Source organism: Aquarana catesbeiana, linkage group LG09 (assembly GCF_042186555.1).
Source record: "Aquarana catesbeiana isolate 2022-GZ linkage group LG09, ASM4218655v1, whole genome shotgun sequence".
Taxonomy (NCBI): domain Eukaryota; kingdom Metazoa; phylum Chordata; class Amphibia; order Anura; family Ranidae; genus Aquarana; species Aquarana catesbeiana.
This window is the reverse complement of record NC_133332.1, coordinates 64,518,634-64,537,680: the sequence shown is the minus strand read 5'-3', so window position 1 is coordinate 64,537,680 and position 19,047 is coordinate 64,518,634. Positions and strand designations below refer to the sequence as shown.

General features: G+C 44.2%; 1 protein-coding gene across 1 annotated transcript; it reads right to left on the bottom strand.

The window, feature by feature from the left end:
* Positions 1 to 3,546: 3,546 nt before the first annotated feature.
* On the bottom strand, positions 3,547 to 18,870 carry CCDC97 (coiled-coil domain containing 97). The gene is made up of 5 exons (XM_073598668.1): positions 18,720 to 18,870; positions 12,882 to 13,379; positions 9,563 to 9,811; positions 6,758 to 6,884; positions 3,547 to 4,473 (listed from the first exon to the last, which is right to left on the bottom strand). Exons 1-5 carry the CDS (start codon positions 18,805 to 18,807, stop codon positions 4,326 to 4,328), a joined length of 1,110 nt encoding a protein of 369 aa, XP_073454769.1. The 5' UTR covers positions 18,808 to 18,870; the 3' UTR covers positions 3,547 to 4,325.
* Positions 18,871 to 19,047: the final 177 nt, after the last annotated feature.

Sequence of the window (19,047 nt, the reverse complement as noted above, 5' to 3'; positions counted from 1 at the left end):
TCTTGTGGACAGATTACTGGGAGGGGCTGGGGAAGACCCGGCTGTCATGGTGCACGTTGGCACCAATGACAAAGTCAGAGGCAGATGGAGTGTCCTAAAGAACGATTTTAGGGATTTAGGTGCTAAATTGAGGAAAATGACCTCCAAGGTAGTGTTCTCAGGAATACTACCGGTACATCGAGCCACACCAGAAAGGCAAAGGGAGATTAGGGAAGTAAACAAGTGGCTGAAGAGCTGGTGTAGTAAGGAGGGGTTTGGGTTCCTGGAGGACTGGGCTGACTTCTAAGTCGGTAACCGGTACTATAGAAGGGACGGACTGCACCTAAATGAGGAGGGTGCAGATCTGCTGGGAATGAAGATGGCCAAAAAGTTAGAGGGGTTTTTAAACTAGGCGATGGGGGGGAGGGTCCAGAGACAGTGATAGCCAGCGCGGAAGATATTCCAGAGGGTAGTATTGGGGGCATTAGTGGTAGGTTAACCAAAGCACAAAAACACAAGGTGAGTATAGTAGCAAGTCCTAGTTGCAATCTTGAAACACCCAATACGAGGACAATATGCGATCGGTCTAAACTATGTGGCATGTTCACCAATGGCAGAGCATGGCCGACAAGACGGGTGAACTAGAGATACTGTTGTACAAGGAGGATTTGGATTTTGTGGGAATTTCAGAGACCTGGTTCAACAGCTCTCATGATTGGCTGGCAAACATTCAAGGGTATACCCTATACCGCAAGGATAGAGAGGGTAAAAAAGGGGGAGGGGTATGCCTATATATCAAGAATAATGTACAAGTGAATGTGAGAGATGACATCACTGAGGGAGCTAGGGAGGAGGTGGAATCTTTATGGGTAGAGCTCCAAAGGGATGAAGCTAAGGGGAAAATAATACTGGGAGTATGCTATAGGCCCCCTAACCTGAGGGAGGTAGTGGAGACGGATCTCCTTTCACAAATTGGATTAGCAGCAAGGATGGGAAGTGTTATCATAATGGGGGATTTTAATTATCCAGACATAGACTGGGCGGAGGGAACCGCGCATTCATTTAAGGCTCGCCAGTTCCTTAATGTCTTGCAGGACAATTTTATGGGTCAGATGGTAGACGCACCAACTAGAAATAAAACATTACTGGATCTACTGATTACCAACAATACAAACCTGATCACAGATGTGGAAATTTAGCTAACAGCGATCACAGGTCAATTAGTTTCAGTATAAATCACACAAATAGGAAACATGAAGGGAACACAAAGACACTGAATTTCAAAAGAGCCAACTTCCCTAAATTACAAACCTTGCTAAAAGGCATAAATTGGGATAAAATATTAGGAACAAAGAATACGGAGGAGAGATGGGTTTGCTTTAAGAGCATATTAAATAAGGGCATTAGCCAATGTATCCCATTGGGTAATAAATTTAAAAGAGCAAACAAAAATCCTGGATGGCTTAACTCCAATGTAAAAATGCATTTAAAGGCAAAGGAGAAGGCCTTCAAAAAATACAAGGTTGAGGGATCATCCTCAGCATTCAGACTTTATAAAGAATGCAATAAGAAATGTAAGGGTGCAATTAGGAAGGCTAAGATAGAACATGAAAGACACATAGCGGAGGAGAGCAAAAAAAATCCCAAGAAATTCTTTAAGTACGTAAACAGTAAAAAAGGGAGGACAGACCATATTAGCCCCATAAAGAATGAGGAAGGACATCTGGTTACAAAGGATGGGGAGATGGCAAAGGTATTGAATTTATTCTTCTCCTCAGTCTTCACGAGTGAATCGGGGGGCTTCAGTAACCAAAACTGCAGTGTTTATCCTCATGACACAACACAGGAAGCACCTACATGGTTAACAGAGAATGGAATTAAAATTAGACTTGAGAAACTTAACATTAATAAATCACCGGGACCAGATGGCTTGCATCCGAGGGTACTTAGGGAACTCAGTCAGGTGATTGCCAGACCGTTGTTCCTAATTTTTACAGACAGTCTATGGACTGGAATGGTACCAGCTGATTGGAGAAAAGCCAATGTAGCACCAATATTTAAAAAGGGCCCAAAAAACATCCCTGGGAATTACAGACCAGTTAGCCTAACATCAATAGTATGTAAACTCTTGGAGGGGATAAGGGACTATATACAAGATTTTAGTAATAAGAATATCATTAGCAGTAATCAGCATGGATTCATGAAGAATTGTTCTTGCCAAACCAATCTATTAACCTTCTATGAGGAGGCGAGTTGCCATCTAGATAAAGGAAGGCCCGTAGACGTGGTGTATCTGGATTTTGCAAAAGCATTTGACACAGTTCCCCATAAACGTTTACTGTACAAAATAAGGTGCATAGGCATGGACCATAGGGTGAGTACATGGATTGAAAACTGGCTACAAGGGCGTGTTCAGAGGGTGGTGATAAATGGGGAGTACTCAGAATGGTCAGGGGTGGGTAGTGGGGTTCCCCAGGGTTCTGTGCTGGGACCAATCCTATTTAATTTGTTCATAAATGACCTGGAGGATGGGATAAACAGTTCAATCTCTGTATCTGCAGACGATACTAAGCTAAGCAGGGCAATAACTTCTCCGCAGGATGTGGAAATCTTGCAAAAAGACCTGAACAAATTAATGGGGTGGGCGACTACATGGCAAATGAGGTTCAATGTAGAAAAATGCAAAATAATGCATTTGGGTGGCAAAAATATGAATGCAATCTATACACTGGGAGGAGAACCTCTGGGGGTATCTAGGATGGAAAAGGACCTGGGGGTCCTAGTAGATGATAGGCTCAGCAACGGCATGCAATGCCAAGCTGTTGCTAATAAAGCAAACAGAATATTGGCATGCATTAAAAGGGGGATCAACTCCAGAGATAAAACGATAATTCTCCCGCTCTACAAGACTCTGGTCCGGCCGCACCTGGAGTATGCTGTCCAGTTCTGGACACCAGTCCTCAGGAGGGATGTACTGGAAATGGAGCGAGTACAAAGAAGGGCAACAAAGCTAATAAAGGGTCTGGAGGATCTTAGTTATGAGGAAAGGTTGCGAGCACTGAACTTATTCTCTCTGGAGAAGAGACGCTTGAGAGGGGATATGATTTCAATTTACAAATACTGTACTGGTGACCCCACAATAGGGATAAAACTTTTTCGCAGAAGAGAGTTTAACAAGACTCGTGGCCACATATTAAAATTAGAAGAAAAGAGGTTTAACCTTAAACTACGTAGAGGGTTCTTTACTGTGAGAGCGGCAAGGATGTGGAATTCCCTTCCACAGGCGGTGGTCTCAGCGGGGAGCATTGATAGCTTCAAGAAACTATTAGATAATCACCTGAATGACCGCAACATACAGGGATATGTAATGTAATACTGACATATAATCACACACATAGGTTGGACTTGATGGATTTGTGTCTTTTTTCAACCTCACCTACTATGTAACTATGTAACATCAACTTTGACGTCTCAGAAATTCAATTTACTTACCTACGTGGATATCCACAGTACACAAATTGTTGGGGGGACTTGGACTGTTTCAGCCCTCAGTGCCGAACAAAAAAATACTCATAAAACTAAACTTTAATCTCTTAAATATTTAGGCAGAAATTTTGTCCCACAGGGCAGATTAACAAAAATAAAAAACAGCAAAACATTTCAATGTTTATCCAACAATCCTCTCTTCTTTCTGCAACACCGCAAAAGTTCATGAACACCGCAATGTTTCCATTGGTGATTGTTACAGTCTGCTTCATGTCTAACAGGTCCCAGTTTTCCCATAAATTGCCTAAATATCTTTATGAGGATCTGCTACCGGTCTACAGTTGTCTGAGTGTAGAACACAGGAGAGGTATTAAAAGGAAAGACTGGCAATAAAACCAGTGACTCCTATAGATCTCTGCAAAATACAGAAATAAATCACAGCTGGGAATCTGCTGCCCTCTTGTGGTCATCACATCAGCTTTTGCTGCATTGTCAAAAAGAAGAAGACTGTTCTGGATGGCAGTTGGGCAATGTTGTTGGGTCCGCACATATATCCACATGCCAGGTTGTCAGCAGCTTATGAAGCTGTGTAAGGCAATCACTTATCTGTGAAGATACTCGTTTATCCAGGTCATGGCATTCTCCGTAGTAGTTAGTCACATGCAACTGAACTTGTAATGTAATGTTCATGATGTTTCATCCAACTGGATTCTTCACTTGTAGTGAGTCTCAGGAACGTACCCCAGTATATTCCTGACAATCATTAGAGCTGAGAAATCTATGTGGATCAGCAGCAAAACATCCTTAACATCTCAGAACAGGCCAGGTTGAATGTAACCAACCACTACTAAGCAAAGCAATCACACACTGCTACCCATACTCTGATCTTCCTCTCTTTGCTCATCCTCTGCATCCATGACTTCCAGATCATCGTCATCAAAATACCGTTCTTCTTCATCTCGTGTGACAATGTCCAAGTTATCAAAATCTGGATTGTCATCGACTTCACTGTCAAAGAAGCAGACCATACATAGAGTTATTAAATGGGATTGGGAAGGGTTTACAATGTTGGTTTTAAACAGTGCAAATGTGCTACACTGCTACTCTGAAATGTACGGTGAGCAGAGCAAGGCATATATTGAGATGGGATAAAATTACACAACAGGGAAATACTGCACACCAGGAAAATCCCCAGCTGGAGGCTGCATGGCTTTTGATGTTGCATCCTGTTCTGCTCCATGTGACCTTCTAATAATATTCGGAGAAACAAAATCAATACAAAACATTAAGGGAAAAGTCTCAGCAAAAGACATTTTTGCAGACACAAAAGTTCACAAAAAAAAAAAAAAAAAAGTGAGAAAAAATAAATAAATAATGAAGCGGGAGGAAGTCCCTTCTAACTCAGAAGGATGTGGGACACACTGGGGAAGATTTACTAAAAAGCGGTGCACACAAAATCTGTGCATAATAACTAATCAGCTTCTAACTTCAGCTTGTTTAATCACTGGTAGACCACACTATAGCTGAATGACAGCTACAGCACGGTTGTCTAGTTTTGTTAGGCAGCAGGCTCGTGTAATCGCACTGTCCTCCAGACACTGCTGATCACAGATTGAGGTAAAGAGCCAATCAACGGCTCTTTACCACGTGACCAGCTATGTCCAATCACAGCTTATCACGGAGGTAAACAGATGCTGGTCATTGGCACCTCTTTCCTCATGCTGAGAGCTTGAAGAGAGAAGAGAGACGATAGCTGGCTTCCCTAAAAGGATCATCTACAATGATAATCGGTGCACTGATTATCAGTGTCCTGATTATCAATGCAGTCGCAACAGTGCTGCCAATCTGTGCCCACCAGTGCCTCCTCATCAGTGCTCATCAATGCTGTCTAATCAGTGCAAGAAAACAAATTACCTGTCTGCAAAATTTTATAACAAACTATGTAAAAGTTTTTTTAAATTTTCAGTCTTCTTTAGTTTATTTTAGAAAAAAATAAAAAACCCAGTGGTGATTAATTACCACCAAAAGTAAGCTCTATTTGTGTGGAAAAAAAATGATAAAAATAGGTACAGTGTTGCATGACCGCTCAACTGTCACTTACTCAAAGTGTGACAGTGTTGCCTGGGCAGGAAGGGGGTAAAAGTGCCCAGTAGGCAAGTGGTTAATTAAACTTTGGCAATAAACCCTTAAAGCTGATTGGTTACTATGCACAGCTGCACCAGATTCTGTGTGCACCAGTTTTAGTAAATCTCCCTCACTGTATTCAGATTTGTCTGTCTGGTGTACTAATGTGCCTGGCTCAGTAAACTGGCCTTCACACTACACCAAAACATTACAGGGGAAAATGTGAAAAACAAAGTGCAGATATATATGTATAGTCTTATAGGGTTAGCCATCCAAATGGAAAATCTATTGTATCTCTTGCCGACTCTGCTAGTGAAATATCCGCACTAAAATTGGACCTGATCGGAAAAAGTGAATATTTGCTGTTATTAACATCTATAAATGTTAACTGTGCTCTGAAAATACACCTTTTGTGTGGCATTCCCCCTGTAAAAAGCAGTGCACTTACTGTGCCTGGAGCTGTATATCTTCAGTGGGAGATCATCTAAGGCACTGCTGTCTCTGCCCAATAGTGTCACTAGATTTGGAGTGAAATTTGAGGATGTCACACGTGCCGCCTACTGTTCTCTCCTTGCTGTAGGAGAAGCTATAACTAAGGACCTTCAGTGTAGGATCACCCTCCTCTTGCTTAATTAATTCTGAGATTTGGTGCTTTCTCCTCCTCTGCTACTGCCTACATCAATTGTTACACCAGCCATTAGAGGTGCCACTCTGTAATCAGGGAGTGAAAGGCTGCGCCACTACCAAGAAGGCTGCCTCCACACAGAGACATGGTGCATAACAAAGCATGGCAAGGCTAGTGCCCAGTATTTTGCCCTCTGCCTTTTTTGGGCACAGCATCTACATTTCAGGTTCTCCTTTGTGTTCAGAGGTCTTACAACTGCTGTGGCCATTATAGGAGGCCCACCTCACACTTCCCGCCTGCTTTTGTGAGTTCCAGCTCCTCTTGTTGCATTTTACATAAAGTAAAAGAAAAAAAGAAAACAGGAACATCTGAAACTCCCAGGTGGACTGAAACACAATCTGGAATTATGGCAGGTAGGTCTCACTCTTGGGGAGTACATAAGAAACCAGGGGCTGGTTTGGCCCACCAGGCTCCACCTCCAATAAAAATACGGTCGTTTTTTTTTTCTGCTGAACACCACATTATTTTGTTTTTACACATTACCTGTAGTCAAAATTTTTATCTTTTCCATCCAAAAAGCTCTGGTACATGCGGGTGAGGAATTCTTCACGCATCAGATCCTTCTCCTCGCTGTCCACAGTACGCTCCTCGTCTGATTGCAGCTCAGAGTCTAGGGGGAGAGAAGAGGACACTGCAACGTGAAGATCAGATATAAAAAAAAAAAAAAAAAAAAAAGGGAGGACTAATGAAACTTAGAAAAGCATGTGAGACTCCCTGTCAGCGCTGTGGGTCTAAACCCTTGTAAGCTCTGCTTCAGTATGTGTTGAAATTTACACAGGGTTATTAACCATCTCCTCTCACTGTCCTGGCACTGCTCAGGCCTGGCAACTGGCCCATAAAAGCACTGTGCCCTAAGAAGAAGGGGAGATTGTTTCATGCTCTCCCATACAAACTAGTAATGACATAGAACAGAACGAAAGATCAGTGCAGTGAATTTGAGTAACAGTCAGTGATTGGGGGCTTTTAAGAGAAATCTGAATTGGCAAAGTGACAGATTCTCTTTAAAGTTTCAACAATCTATGCCCAAAAGTTAAAGTGTTTGTAAACCTCAGACATGAAATATGAACAAAGCAATATCCCTCTATAGTGTGTACTTGTCTCAATCCAGAGCACTAATTGTCATTTCTGTCTGCTGCCTCATTCCTCTGCTATCAGCATTAAATCACTTTTGACAAGTTTTCCTGACACCAAGAGAAAAAAGGTGACGGAGGACACAGCCTGTGATTGACAGCTTCGGCTCTGTTGCTATGGGAAGGGGGTGTGTCCCTTCTCTCCAATTAGCTATCAGAGCTCTCCCCACTTACCTCTGCAGAGTGAATTTCAGCTCTCTGCTCCCTGTTTTCTGACAACTTAGACAAGCTTTATAAATTCTTGAATGGATTAGGAGAAGAATGCAGATAAACAGGTACAACAAAGGAGGAGGATTTGTTTCATTTCTGTGTATCCCCTGAGGCCAGTCACTTCACTGGGTACATCTAATGGGGCATACACACGGTCAGACTTTTCGTCTACAAAAGTCCAACGGACGCCGACGGACTAAAGCTGGCTGGTAATCCGATCGTGTGTGGGCTTCCCCGGACTTTCAGCTGACTTTTTCAGCCTCAAATCCGACGGACTTTAGATTTGAAACATGCTTCAAATCTTTACGTCGTAACTACGACGGACCCCGAAATCCGCTCGTCTGTGTGCTAGTCCGACGGACAAAAACCCACGCTAGGGCAGCTATTGGCTACTGGCTATGAACTTCCTTATTTTAGTCTGGTGTACGTCATCACGTAGGAATCCGTTGGACTTTTGTGTGGTCGTGTGTAGGCAAGTCCGTTCGTTAGAAAGTCTGCCACAAGTCCGCCAAAAGTCCGCCGGACAGGCTGTCGGACTTTTGTAGACGAAAAGTCCGACCGTGTGTGTATGCCCCATAAGGGTTTACAACCACTTTAACCACTTCAGCCATGGAAGGATTTGCCCCCTTAATGACCAGGCAATTTTTTGCGAGACAGCACTGCGTCGCTTTAACTGAAAATTGTGCGGTCGTGCAACGCTGTACCCAAACAAAATTGACGTGCTTTTTATCCACAAACAGAGCTTTCTTTTGGTGGTATTTAATCACCTATATGGTTTTTATTTTTTTGCACTATAAACAAAAAAAAAATTTTTTTTTTTTTTACTTTCTGCTATAGTACATATAGCAAAAATAAGTATTCATCAGTGTAGGCCGATATATATTCTACATATTTTTGGTTTTGGCAATAGGCGTATATTGATTGGTTTGCGCAAAAGTTACCGCGTCTACAAACTACGGGATAGATTTAGGGACTTGTATTTTTTTTTTAATTGTTTTTACTGGTAAAGGCAGCGATCTACGATTTTTAGCGGGACTATGACATTGCAGTGGACAAATCTGACCCCAAATTACACTTTTTGGGGACCAGTGACATTATTACTCCGACCAGTGCTATAAAAATGCAGTAATCAATGTAATAATGTCACTGTCAGGGAAGGGGTTAACACTAGGGGGTGATCAAGGGGTTAAGTGTGTTCCCTGGGTGTGTTCTAACTGTAGGGGGGAGGGGATGGGCTTACAGGAACATGACAGAGATCACTGTTCCCAACCTCTTGAAACAGCAGATCTCTGTCATGTCATCTGGCAGAACGAGGAATCTCCTTATTTACATAGGCAGTTCCCCGCTCTGCCTCTCCTCACCGCGATCGCGGGCGGAAATGGAGTGTGCGGGACCTGCGGGCACGCTCCCACTATCCTCCTTGCACGAACCAACGTACAGGTACATCAGATCGCGCAGGAGAGCCAACCTGCTGCAGTATATCTGCGCGAGCTGGTCGGCTAGTGGTTAAAGTTATCTTAAGATGTATGTTGTGATGGATGAACAGTAACAAAAGGGGTTGCATCACATTTGGTGAAATTAAGCTCTAGGCTCCCTTCAGTGCTGGTTACCACTAAAGGCTCAGGCTGCTGATCACATCCCAATCCTAACTCAAAAAATGAGAGAACCTCCTCCTTTAGCATAAATCACATGACCAAATGCCTTGGCCTTCACATGTGACTAGACCAGTGGGCCTGGATCAGCATTTGATCTAAAACTTAAGAATTTCAGCACTTCTTTTACTATTTTAATGTTAGGATATTTTTTTAAACATCTGGAGTTTAGGGCTCCACTTTAAAAAATGTCATTGCACAGGCTTTAGAAGTATCAAATATGTCAATTTAACTTTACTGAAAAGCGAGTGCTGCCTAGTTATGCTTCACATACATTGCTACATGAGAGAACCAACCTTCCTCCTCTGCACTGTCTTCCTCCTCCTCCTCGCAGTTCTCCTCCAGTTCACGTTGCACCTCCAGCTTCCTCTGTATGATCTGTTCCTGGCAGGAATCAAGGAGGACATCAGACAGGCTGTTGGCCTGAGCCAAATCCCGACTATTCTGTGACATGATCTCCTCCTCGCTCTGGTATTGGCCCACGTAGTGTTCATACATTAGAGGGTCCCGCTGCCGCATCTCCTTATCACTGAAATACTCGCCAGCTATAAAAGGGGAACAAGCACAAGTATCACCGTTGGGAATTCACATTTTTCTCAGTATTAGGTATATGTAAACTCAAATCACTAAAATCTAATAAGCTTTATCATGTTAATGTAACTTCAAAAGTCAGTTTCAATATTTTATATATGCAGCTTTCATTAAAATAATACCCGCTGATAATGCTCACTCTGAAATTAAATAAATAAAAGTCAGTAGCTACAAATTTTATAGGTGCTGACTTTTAAAGCAGTAACAAACCATGGCCTTTCCAAAAAAAAAAAAAAATTATATATATATATATATATATATATATATATATATATATATATATATATATATATATATATATATATATATAAAACACACTTACCATAGAAGGGAGGGAGCCCTTCTGACAGGGCTTCCATATTCCCCTGGTCTTCCATTCAGGTTCCCCGGCTCCGACGTGGGTATGCTGTCACTTCAGAGCGCAAGCACCGGTGACATCACCAGCTGCATCCAGTGTGAATATCTCCTAAGCACTGCAAATTTCGGGGATATTCACTGTACCTACAGGTAAGCCTTATTATAGGCTTATCTATAAGTACAAGTTAAAAAGCAGAGGTTAAATTGATGATAGGCAACTCCTATCCTCATATTGATTAGTGGTTCCAAATTAATAATAACTACTGCAGTAGGGAACAGACACAAAAGATACGCTCAGCATCTTTCCAAATTACTGTTCTGCTTTATTATGACGCAATTGAAGGTTTTTATGCACATGATTACGTAGGTATCACATTAATATTACAATTGTACATTTATGGTAACAAGGGGCGTTACATAGGCAGGCTTATTCTAATCAGGACTCAAAAGAATATGTAAACATTTACTGAAAACATTGTTAGTGCCGTGTGCACACTGAGGGCAGAGTGCAATACATACAAAATACAATACAATTATATACAGAATTTACAAATTTCCATTACAAGAGTTTAATACAGCTTTAGTAAAAGGACAATTGTCCAGGAATTCAGCACCGCCCTCACCCGGATAATTGTTCACTATCCTTCAGGTTCCTGATGCCGACATTCTGTGGGCAGTCAGCTATGCTGCTTTCGACTTCACAGACGGCTACCCACCGCACATGCATGAGCCACGTTGTGCTTTGCGAATGATCCGCAGTCTTCTGGGACCTGTGACGTGCCCCAGAAGACTGCGGGGAGGGAGGACTTAGAAGGTTTCCGGGTGCCCGTTTAGGAGATATTTACACTACCTATAGGTAAGCCTTGGTATAGGCTTACCTATAGGTAAAAGTAATGTGTGGAACGTTACTTCCACTTTAAAGCAGAACACCCCCTTTAGGCAGAATTCGGATTTTAGTAGCACAACAAACAAGGATGGAGCCGCTAAACTTCCAGAGGTCCAGAATACATTAATATCATCCACTTGCTCTCCTTACACATTTCGCTCCATCAGGAGCCTAGTCATAGAGTCTCTGTATTCTGAACCTCTGGAAGTTGAGTGGTTCGATCCTTGTTTTTTTTTTTATGCTACTGGTGTTTATGGACCACAGACTGTTTTGGAGCCTTTGGTCGATGGAGCTTTGTAGCAGAACAGCTCAGATTATTTGCAATGTTTTTTTCTTATTTATGTACTTCCTATTATAGGGCTACAGCACTCTGTCTCCAAACTGTACTGCCACATTGTCCCCATGTCATTTCACTACCCAGAAAAAACATGCAGCCATTACTGCAGTGCATGCATGCAGACAGCAAGAAGCTACAAAGAAGGTGCAGGAGATCCGCCGCACTTAGATGCAACAAAGAATAAAAAAAGGTGAAATAAGTATTTTAAATTAGAAAAAAATGGCAATAGTTTTAGAGGAAAAAAAAAATCACTCATTTAGGGTTTGCATCTACTTTAAAACTGAACTGCGGAAAACTGAGAAGCCCTCCCTTGCAGTGGACTATAGGGGCTAACTGCTCGCTAAAGGATAAGTTCACCTTCTGGGGAAAAAATAATAAATGCACACATTTTTGCAGGAATAAAATGTGCATTGCACCCCTGATCAGGTCCCGCAGCTTGCAGCCCGGACCTCCAATATGGGCTGACTATTGGCAAGTTACAGAGCTTGTGAATGAACTACGAGAGCGCTCATCAGTGCCCTTCCAGTTCATTGAGAACTACAAGCTGTCAACCCCAATGGATGAGGGTACTTGTAGTTCTCTCATTCACAGATCTCTGTGAATGAATGATGCGGCTGTGTGGACGGAGCCCTGCACAGCTGCGCTACTTTCAAAATGTGACAGCGGGAGCCGGGAGAAGATCCCAGGTGCAGGGAATGGAGGGTGTGGGTGGCAGGTCTGGAGCATGTTAAAACTGAATTATGTGCAACATGCTCTAAAAGGCGAGGCTATCCTTTAATGCGATAAGCAGGTTTACTTAACTGACCCTCTGCTCCTGCAGGCTCCTTCATGCTGCTAGACCGGTCCTCACAGCCTCTTCTCTTCTACACTTTGGAGGTCTAAGGTCCTCTGACGTCATCAACACTAATGCAGAGTCTATAGCTGTGCATTGGAGGACATGAGGACACCGAGAGACAATCCACTGCCGGAGCAGAGGGAAGCCCCATTTGCCAAGGAACTGAAGGATCGGGTAAGTAAAATTGCTTTTTATGTCCACCAGACTGAACAAGAAGTTAACCCTTGCAGTGTGGGCACACGGTAAGGGAGGACAGCTTAAAAAAAAAAAAAAAAAAGAAGTAGTCAGGTGCTTGCACCAGAATTATTATTACAATAATGGACAATATCATAGATACAGGGTTTCAGACACTACTACTACTCTGCACACCTAAACACTACTGTTGTCAGAGTGTCCCCCCTGCTATCTATGCCCACATACACTGCTGCCATCCCTGTCTCTATATCCCCATAATGTGTTCCAACTGAAGCCATAATAAATTTTCACCCCATATCACCACATCAACCAACCTCCTGCCACCCTGTGCAGCCACATCACACTCACTTACAGCAGTACTAATGAATGCTGGCCCCATAATGAGATGGGCCCAAAGCTGTACATAAGCTTTACCTGAAATAAGCTGTTGCAGAGCAGCGTATCTTTTGTTGCGGACTCTCGTGTGATTGACTTTTTTCTGAGAAGCTTTGCAGATCTCCTTGAAGTAAAAATCGGCAGTGTAGTCCCCGGACAGGTGGCTGAAGCACAGCAGATGTTCCTCTTTAAGAACTTTTCGGAACCGCTCCAGAAAGATGAGAGGCTTGGAATTGTACAAGTCAAGCAGTATGGACATCTTCTGGTCATGGCTGAACTCTGGCTCCCCTATTTGCTGACTTCGGATGGGTACGTGGCTCTTGATGATTGCAACGAACATATCCAGGAGAGGTTTGCTCACATCTGATGGATCTTGGATTTCTGGGTCTTCACGACTTCCCAATCGCTGTGCCTCTTTTAGGGCTTTTTCAAGCAAATTATTGCTTTCACCATTGGCCTCGGTTTCCTCCCCACAACAAGGCTTAGCAGTTCCATTGTTTTCATCTGAAACCTCCTGCATGTATTCCTGGCTGTTATCTAAACAGAAAAAAAAATGGAGGGTGGGGGAAAAGCCTATAAACAATGATACCTGTATATTAAAAGTGGTTGTAAACCTCAGACATGAAATATGAGCAAAGTATATCCCTCTATAGTGTGTACTTGTCTCAGTCCTGAGCACTAAGTGTCTTTTCTGTCTTCTGCTGTGTCCCTCTGCTATCAGCATAAATCACTTCTGACAAGTTTTCCTGACACCAAGAGATAAAAGGTGACTGGGGAGGAGCTTCAGTAGATTGACAGCCTCAGCTCTGTTCCTGTGTTCTATGTGAAGGAAGATATGGTCATTCCCTTAGGCCTCTTTCACACGGACGATCCGTATGTCCGTTTTTCATCCTTCCATTTTCGGATGAAAAACGGACATACATTCATCCCTATGGAGCGTCGGATGTCAGCGGTGACATGTCCGCTGACATCCGACCCCGCTCCGATCCGAAAAGTGTAGCGGAGGAAAAACCTACTTTTCCATCCGTTTTCGGATCGGATCGGGTGACGACGGACACTACGGTCCGTCATCATCCGATCCCCCCATAGGGGAGAGCGGCGCTCTGACAGGTCCGTCGCTGCACAGCGTGCAGCGATGCACCTGTCATCTTCCTGCTCAGCGGGGATCGGCGGAGCGATCCCCGCTGAGCCAGCGGATGTTCACGGGGCGGATCATCACTGATCCGCCCCGTGAGAAAGAGGCCTTACTGATGTAACTGCCGATCCCCGCCCCCTGCTTTATTAGAGCTGAGAGATCCTGTGTAAATTATGCACTTTGAATGGATGTAGGGAAAAGACTGCTATAGATAAACAGGCACATGACTATGAAAAAGGATTTGTTTCATCTCTGTGTATCACCTGAGGCCAGTCACTTCACTGGTATGTGTGAGGGTTTACAACCACTTCATTAAGGATCGTTCATACTACAATCTATGACATGCAGGGTGAAGTTTTGATGGCACCAGCATGCAGAGGTGCTGTGTGCATTCACATTGTTGTCTATTGGGACGCCGTAGCCGCACTGACACAGCCACTGCTCCCAATCTTACATCTGTGTGTGTGGGGGTGCATGTCCCTGAATGTACCCTGGGTGAGTTTGGGGACATGTACCTGCACCGACATAGAGGTCATATTAAGAGCAGCAGCTGTATCCATGCAGCTGTGGTCTCCCAATAGACAACAATGGGACTGCCTGCACAGGGATGCACGCAACATTGCACAATGTAAGCAGGCACTCAGATAACTATGACTGACATCTGAGGACATGTTCAGCCACTGGCTTTAACCTGCGATTTCCCCATGTATCTGACCAAGTTGTAACGTGTTTTTGTGGATTTTACGTTTTTTTTTTTTTTATACGGAGGACAAGGCGCCCTGTCCTTTTTATCTTTGATATCCAACAAAAGACTGAGCTTACTATGCTTTGTAAGTCTGATGGCCTGCTGTGGTCAATGTTATGAGCTCTCTACTAGTTGTTAGTGCTGAGACACTGGCATTGTTTACATTTTGGCCCTGGCAATGGCGGCGGTGCATATGGTTCATCTACGCCAGCAGTCTTCAAACTGTGGCCCTTTGCTTGCCTTTATCTGGCCCTTGGGGTACTATTCCACCAGCTGACATCAATGATGGGGCACCATTTTCCCTGCCGATACTATCAATGGGGCACTATTCTCCCCTACCATCGATGTATGAGCACTGATGCGGGAGGCATTTTCTACTCCCATTGGCCACAGTCCGGCCCCCCCCTAAAGCTGGAAGGACAGTAAACTGGCCCTTTGGTCAGAAAGTTTGGAGACCCCTGATCTACACTGTACACATGTAAACGCTTGCAGCATACATTACAGTCCAAATCACACCATGCACTGAACACAGCAGCTTGTACGTCCATGTGCATGAGCCCTTACTTGCTCATTTTTTCTGACTGACAGTTGGTATGAGAACTAGGAACAAGGAACACACACAGTTGCACATTTCAAGTGGAAAAGAGCTTTGGCATCCTCCCAACTTATCTCTAGCCAAGCATAAGCTTTTTTTTTTTTTTTTTTTAAACTCCAATTAGCTGCAGGCCAGGTCATTGTTGCCCCACCACACGAGAATGCCCAAGCTCATTTCCAATTCCTAGATTTCTGATTTAAGGTTGGAGTGGTACTAAGGCCTAAGCATTTTTTACCTTAAAGTTGATTAAAACAAAACTATTTAAAAGCGGAGTTCCTCCCACATCATTTTTTTTTTTTTTCAGCATCCCCTCTCCGCTTGGCTACATAATGTACATTAAATCATGTCTGTAATTCAATCCGGTTTCGAGTACATCTTTTTAGAATTTACCTACCTTAAACTTTGTCTTCCTGAGCGCTTCCATCTTCATTGTGGGCATGTGAAGCCCACTAGGACTCTCTCCCGGGATAAGGTGCTGCTGGCTACCCAGCATGCACCTCCTGATCATGCGCATTGTACGCAGGGCGTAGCGCAGACAGTGTGCCTGGTTGCCATCACAACAGGGGGCGAGGTTTGTATTGCTCCGTTGTTATGCCAACGAATCCTGCAGCGATGCCCACTGACTCCTGGGGACAATGACACACCTCTCCCAGGAGCACAGGCACCGCAGGATATGACATACAGCGCTACGACCCGGAAATGGCAGATTACAAGGGACTCAAGTGGTTCTAAAGTATAAACATTTTTTACTTTAAAAAAGGAGAAGTCCAGCCAAAGCTTGTTTGGCTGTACTTCAACAATGGATCACAGGAGTGCAATTAGTTTTGGACTCCTGTGACCCGTTTTTAGCAGAGAGCAGGCTGAAGCCACCCTCATCCCGAGCACAGAGTCTGGATCTGCCAGGTGCCTGGACTGACACCCGGCTCAGCCTCTCAGCGAGCCACTGATAGCCTAAGATGTCCGGTCCAACCCCCTCCACAGCTCAGTGCTCCAGTGAGCGAAGAGGGAGAGGAGCAGAGAGCTGTGACTAACAGTCTACAGCTCTCTGCTCATGGAGCTCTGAAAACTGAGTGATCAGCAGGGTTTGATCGCTTGGTTCTCAGTGTAGAGGCCCGGGGAACCGATGTTGCATCTACCTAGGCAACTACGATTAGGGGGGAAAAAAATAATTAAAATCCTTTACTTCTCTTTGAATGCATTCCTTGCATTAAGGTAAAAAACGTTTAGGCATTGATTTTGGCCCCTCACTCACCTGAGCCCTCATTCGATCCATTGCTGTGCAAGTCTGCAGCTCTTCTCTCCTTGGCTTTGCTGGGGAACCAGAAGCCATCGGCTACTAGTGCTGTCAATCAAAGCCAGTGATGAGGGAGTAGGGGCAGGGCTGAGTCCCGCTGTTTGCGTCAATGGACAGGGCTTGGGAGCAAGCACGCCTCGGGTACCTTTATGGGGGCACTGGACAGAGAGGAGGAGCCAGGAGTGTCGGCGGGGGACCCAAGAAGAGGAGGTTCGTGGCCGCTCTGTGTAATTTCATTGTACAAAGCAGGTAAGCAGCGATGCACCAAAAATTGTCGGGCAAACAGGGTTTTCAGCGTTGTGCCGAAGGAAAAATAAAATGCCGATAATGGCTGGTGAAAACGCCTGTGATTTTACCTTGCTTATGCTGTGTTTTTTCATAGGTATGTGACTCAAAAAATGCAACTTGGGTGCATTTTTAATGTGTTCTTGCTGTGTTTTCAATGCATTTCAATGGGGGGGGGGGGGGTTTAGCCGACCAAATATGCACCAAAAATGCAGCAAGTAGGATTTTTAACACTGCTTCAAAAAGGTGCCGATAATGGCCAACAATTAAATTCATAGTATTAAAAAATTGAATAGAATACATTCATTTATAAAAAAATATACATCATTTTTTAAAAACCGTCAGTTTCGGTTTCGGCCAAGTGCATCATGAATTTTCAGTACCGAAATGTTCACTACAGGGAAGTATAGAGATGTTTGTATTACCTTTAAAAATAAAAAAATACTTTACAATCACTTTAACTTCAAAGTGTGAGAGAAACTGAAAGCTGAAAATTGGTCTGGGCAGGAAGGGTGTATAAGTGGCCGGTATTGAAATGGTTAAACTGCACTAAAAGGTGAAGATCAGCTTTAAAGTAGATGTATTAGCAAATTTAAATAAATACACTAAGAAATTGAAGCCAAACTCCATCTCACACTTTATAATCTGTTACAGCAAACAGCCCCCCCCCCCTTTTTTGGGATAAAGGTTTTATGTAAATAAAAGCTGATCATTGCAAGCACCCCTGCTAGTGGTAAATGGTTGGTCTCATCCCTGTAATTGCAGGAGAGCTTTTCTGGCCTGATCACCAGGTGAAAATAGAAGAAAGCAAGCCTAAAAAAAAAGAAAACCAATGCAGCCGTCACATCTAAGAATTGGTAAGCTGAAATATAATGAATGTTTGCTTTTAAGTTGAATAAAATAAAAAAATGTCCCAATGTGTCCCCGCACACTTACCTGCTGTCCTTGTCACCTACGCCACTCTCTGAACTTTCTAATTGGAGAAGAGCTGTCTAGGTGGAGGGAGCGGGGGAGGAGGGAGCGGGGGGGGGGGGAGGAGGGAGCGGGGGGGGGCGTGGCTTGCAGGGTGCTGTGCATTTATTGGACACATGCGCCCCTGGTTGGGATGTCTCCTTGGTAGATGCCTGGCTAAAAGGAAACACCCACAAAACAGGAGGGGGAGCAGTTTGGGGACCGGTGTTCTGCTGAGAAAGTTCCCCCCGGCGGATAAGGACTCCCCTGTACTGTGCAGGCGCAGCACGAACTACTAGGAGCCGCCGAAGATAGCCGAATCTGAACACCTGTGAGTCAGCTGTACACGGCGCCTGTAACAGGGCCCCTCGCGGTCTCGCTTTGCTCGCCACGCTACGGGCACGGCATACTTTTATTCGAACTCTATGTCCACTTGGATGGTGGGGCTTGAACCTGGACGCAGGCGCCGTGTAGAGCTGATGATCAGCTGTTCAACATTGGAGACGATGTTCGTATTGCGCATGCGCAGTACAGGGGGGTCCTCATCCGCCGGGGGAACTTTCTTGGCAAGACACCGGCCCAGAGAGAAAAAAAGACATTTTAAAGGAAGCGGACTTTACATATTATGTATATCTGGGCTTCCGAAATGTAAAAAAACAATTACTTTCACTTGATATAATGTTCACATGAGAAGCTCACGAAGTTAATAATCAGTAATAATGGATGTTTTCACCACTCATTGTCTGTGGGTATCACATGTCTCTGTACAGGAGGACAGGCTGCCATGTAAACAATTATAAATAAAGCTGCTCCTATCAGAAGACACGTGTGCCCCCCTCTCCTCTATTACCAGATAGGTGGTGGCAGCTCACCTTGGTCATCTTTGTTGCCCTCCTGCTCTTCCACATCTCCCTCCGAGCTCCCAGTCATTACCTGGGAATCGCCACAGGCCACCGCCATCTTACTCCTCCAACTCTATTTCCTTTCTGACGCCGGAAGTCTGCAGGCCGCCATCTTGCTACACCTCCTAGTGATACACCGGAAGGAACTGGACGCCACCTTGTTACACCCGTGCAGCATCAGCGGTGCGGCCGCCATATTGGTACTCCCTGGAGTACCAGACGCTGCGTGTGATGTGCTGTTCTCAGCGTGTGGGAATGATGTTAGTAAAGCCCACAGCTTAGTAGGGTCAGAATGAAA

Bases quoted from the DNA above. Each gene is read 5' to 3' on its own strand.
- CCDC97 (XM_073598668.1), bottom strand. From the start codon at position 18,807: ATGGCGGTGGCCTGTGGCGATTCCCAGGTAATGACTGGGAGCTCGGAG. The intron at 13,380-18,719 runs GTGAGCTGCCAC...TTTTCTGTTTAG, and splicing joins GGGCAACAAAGATGACCAAG to ATAACAGCCAGGAATACATG. The intron at 9,812-12,881 runs GTAAAGCTTATG...CCCCTTTTATAG, and splicing joins TCTGCAACAGCTTATTTCAG to CTGGCGAGTATTTCAGTGAT.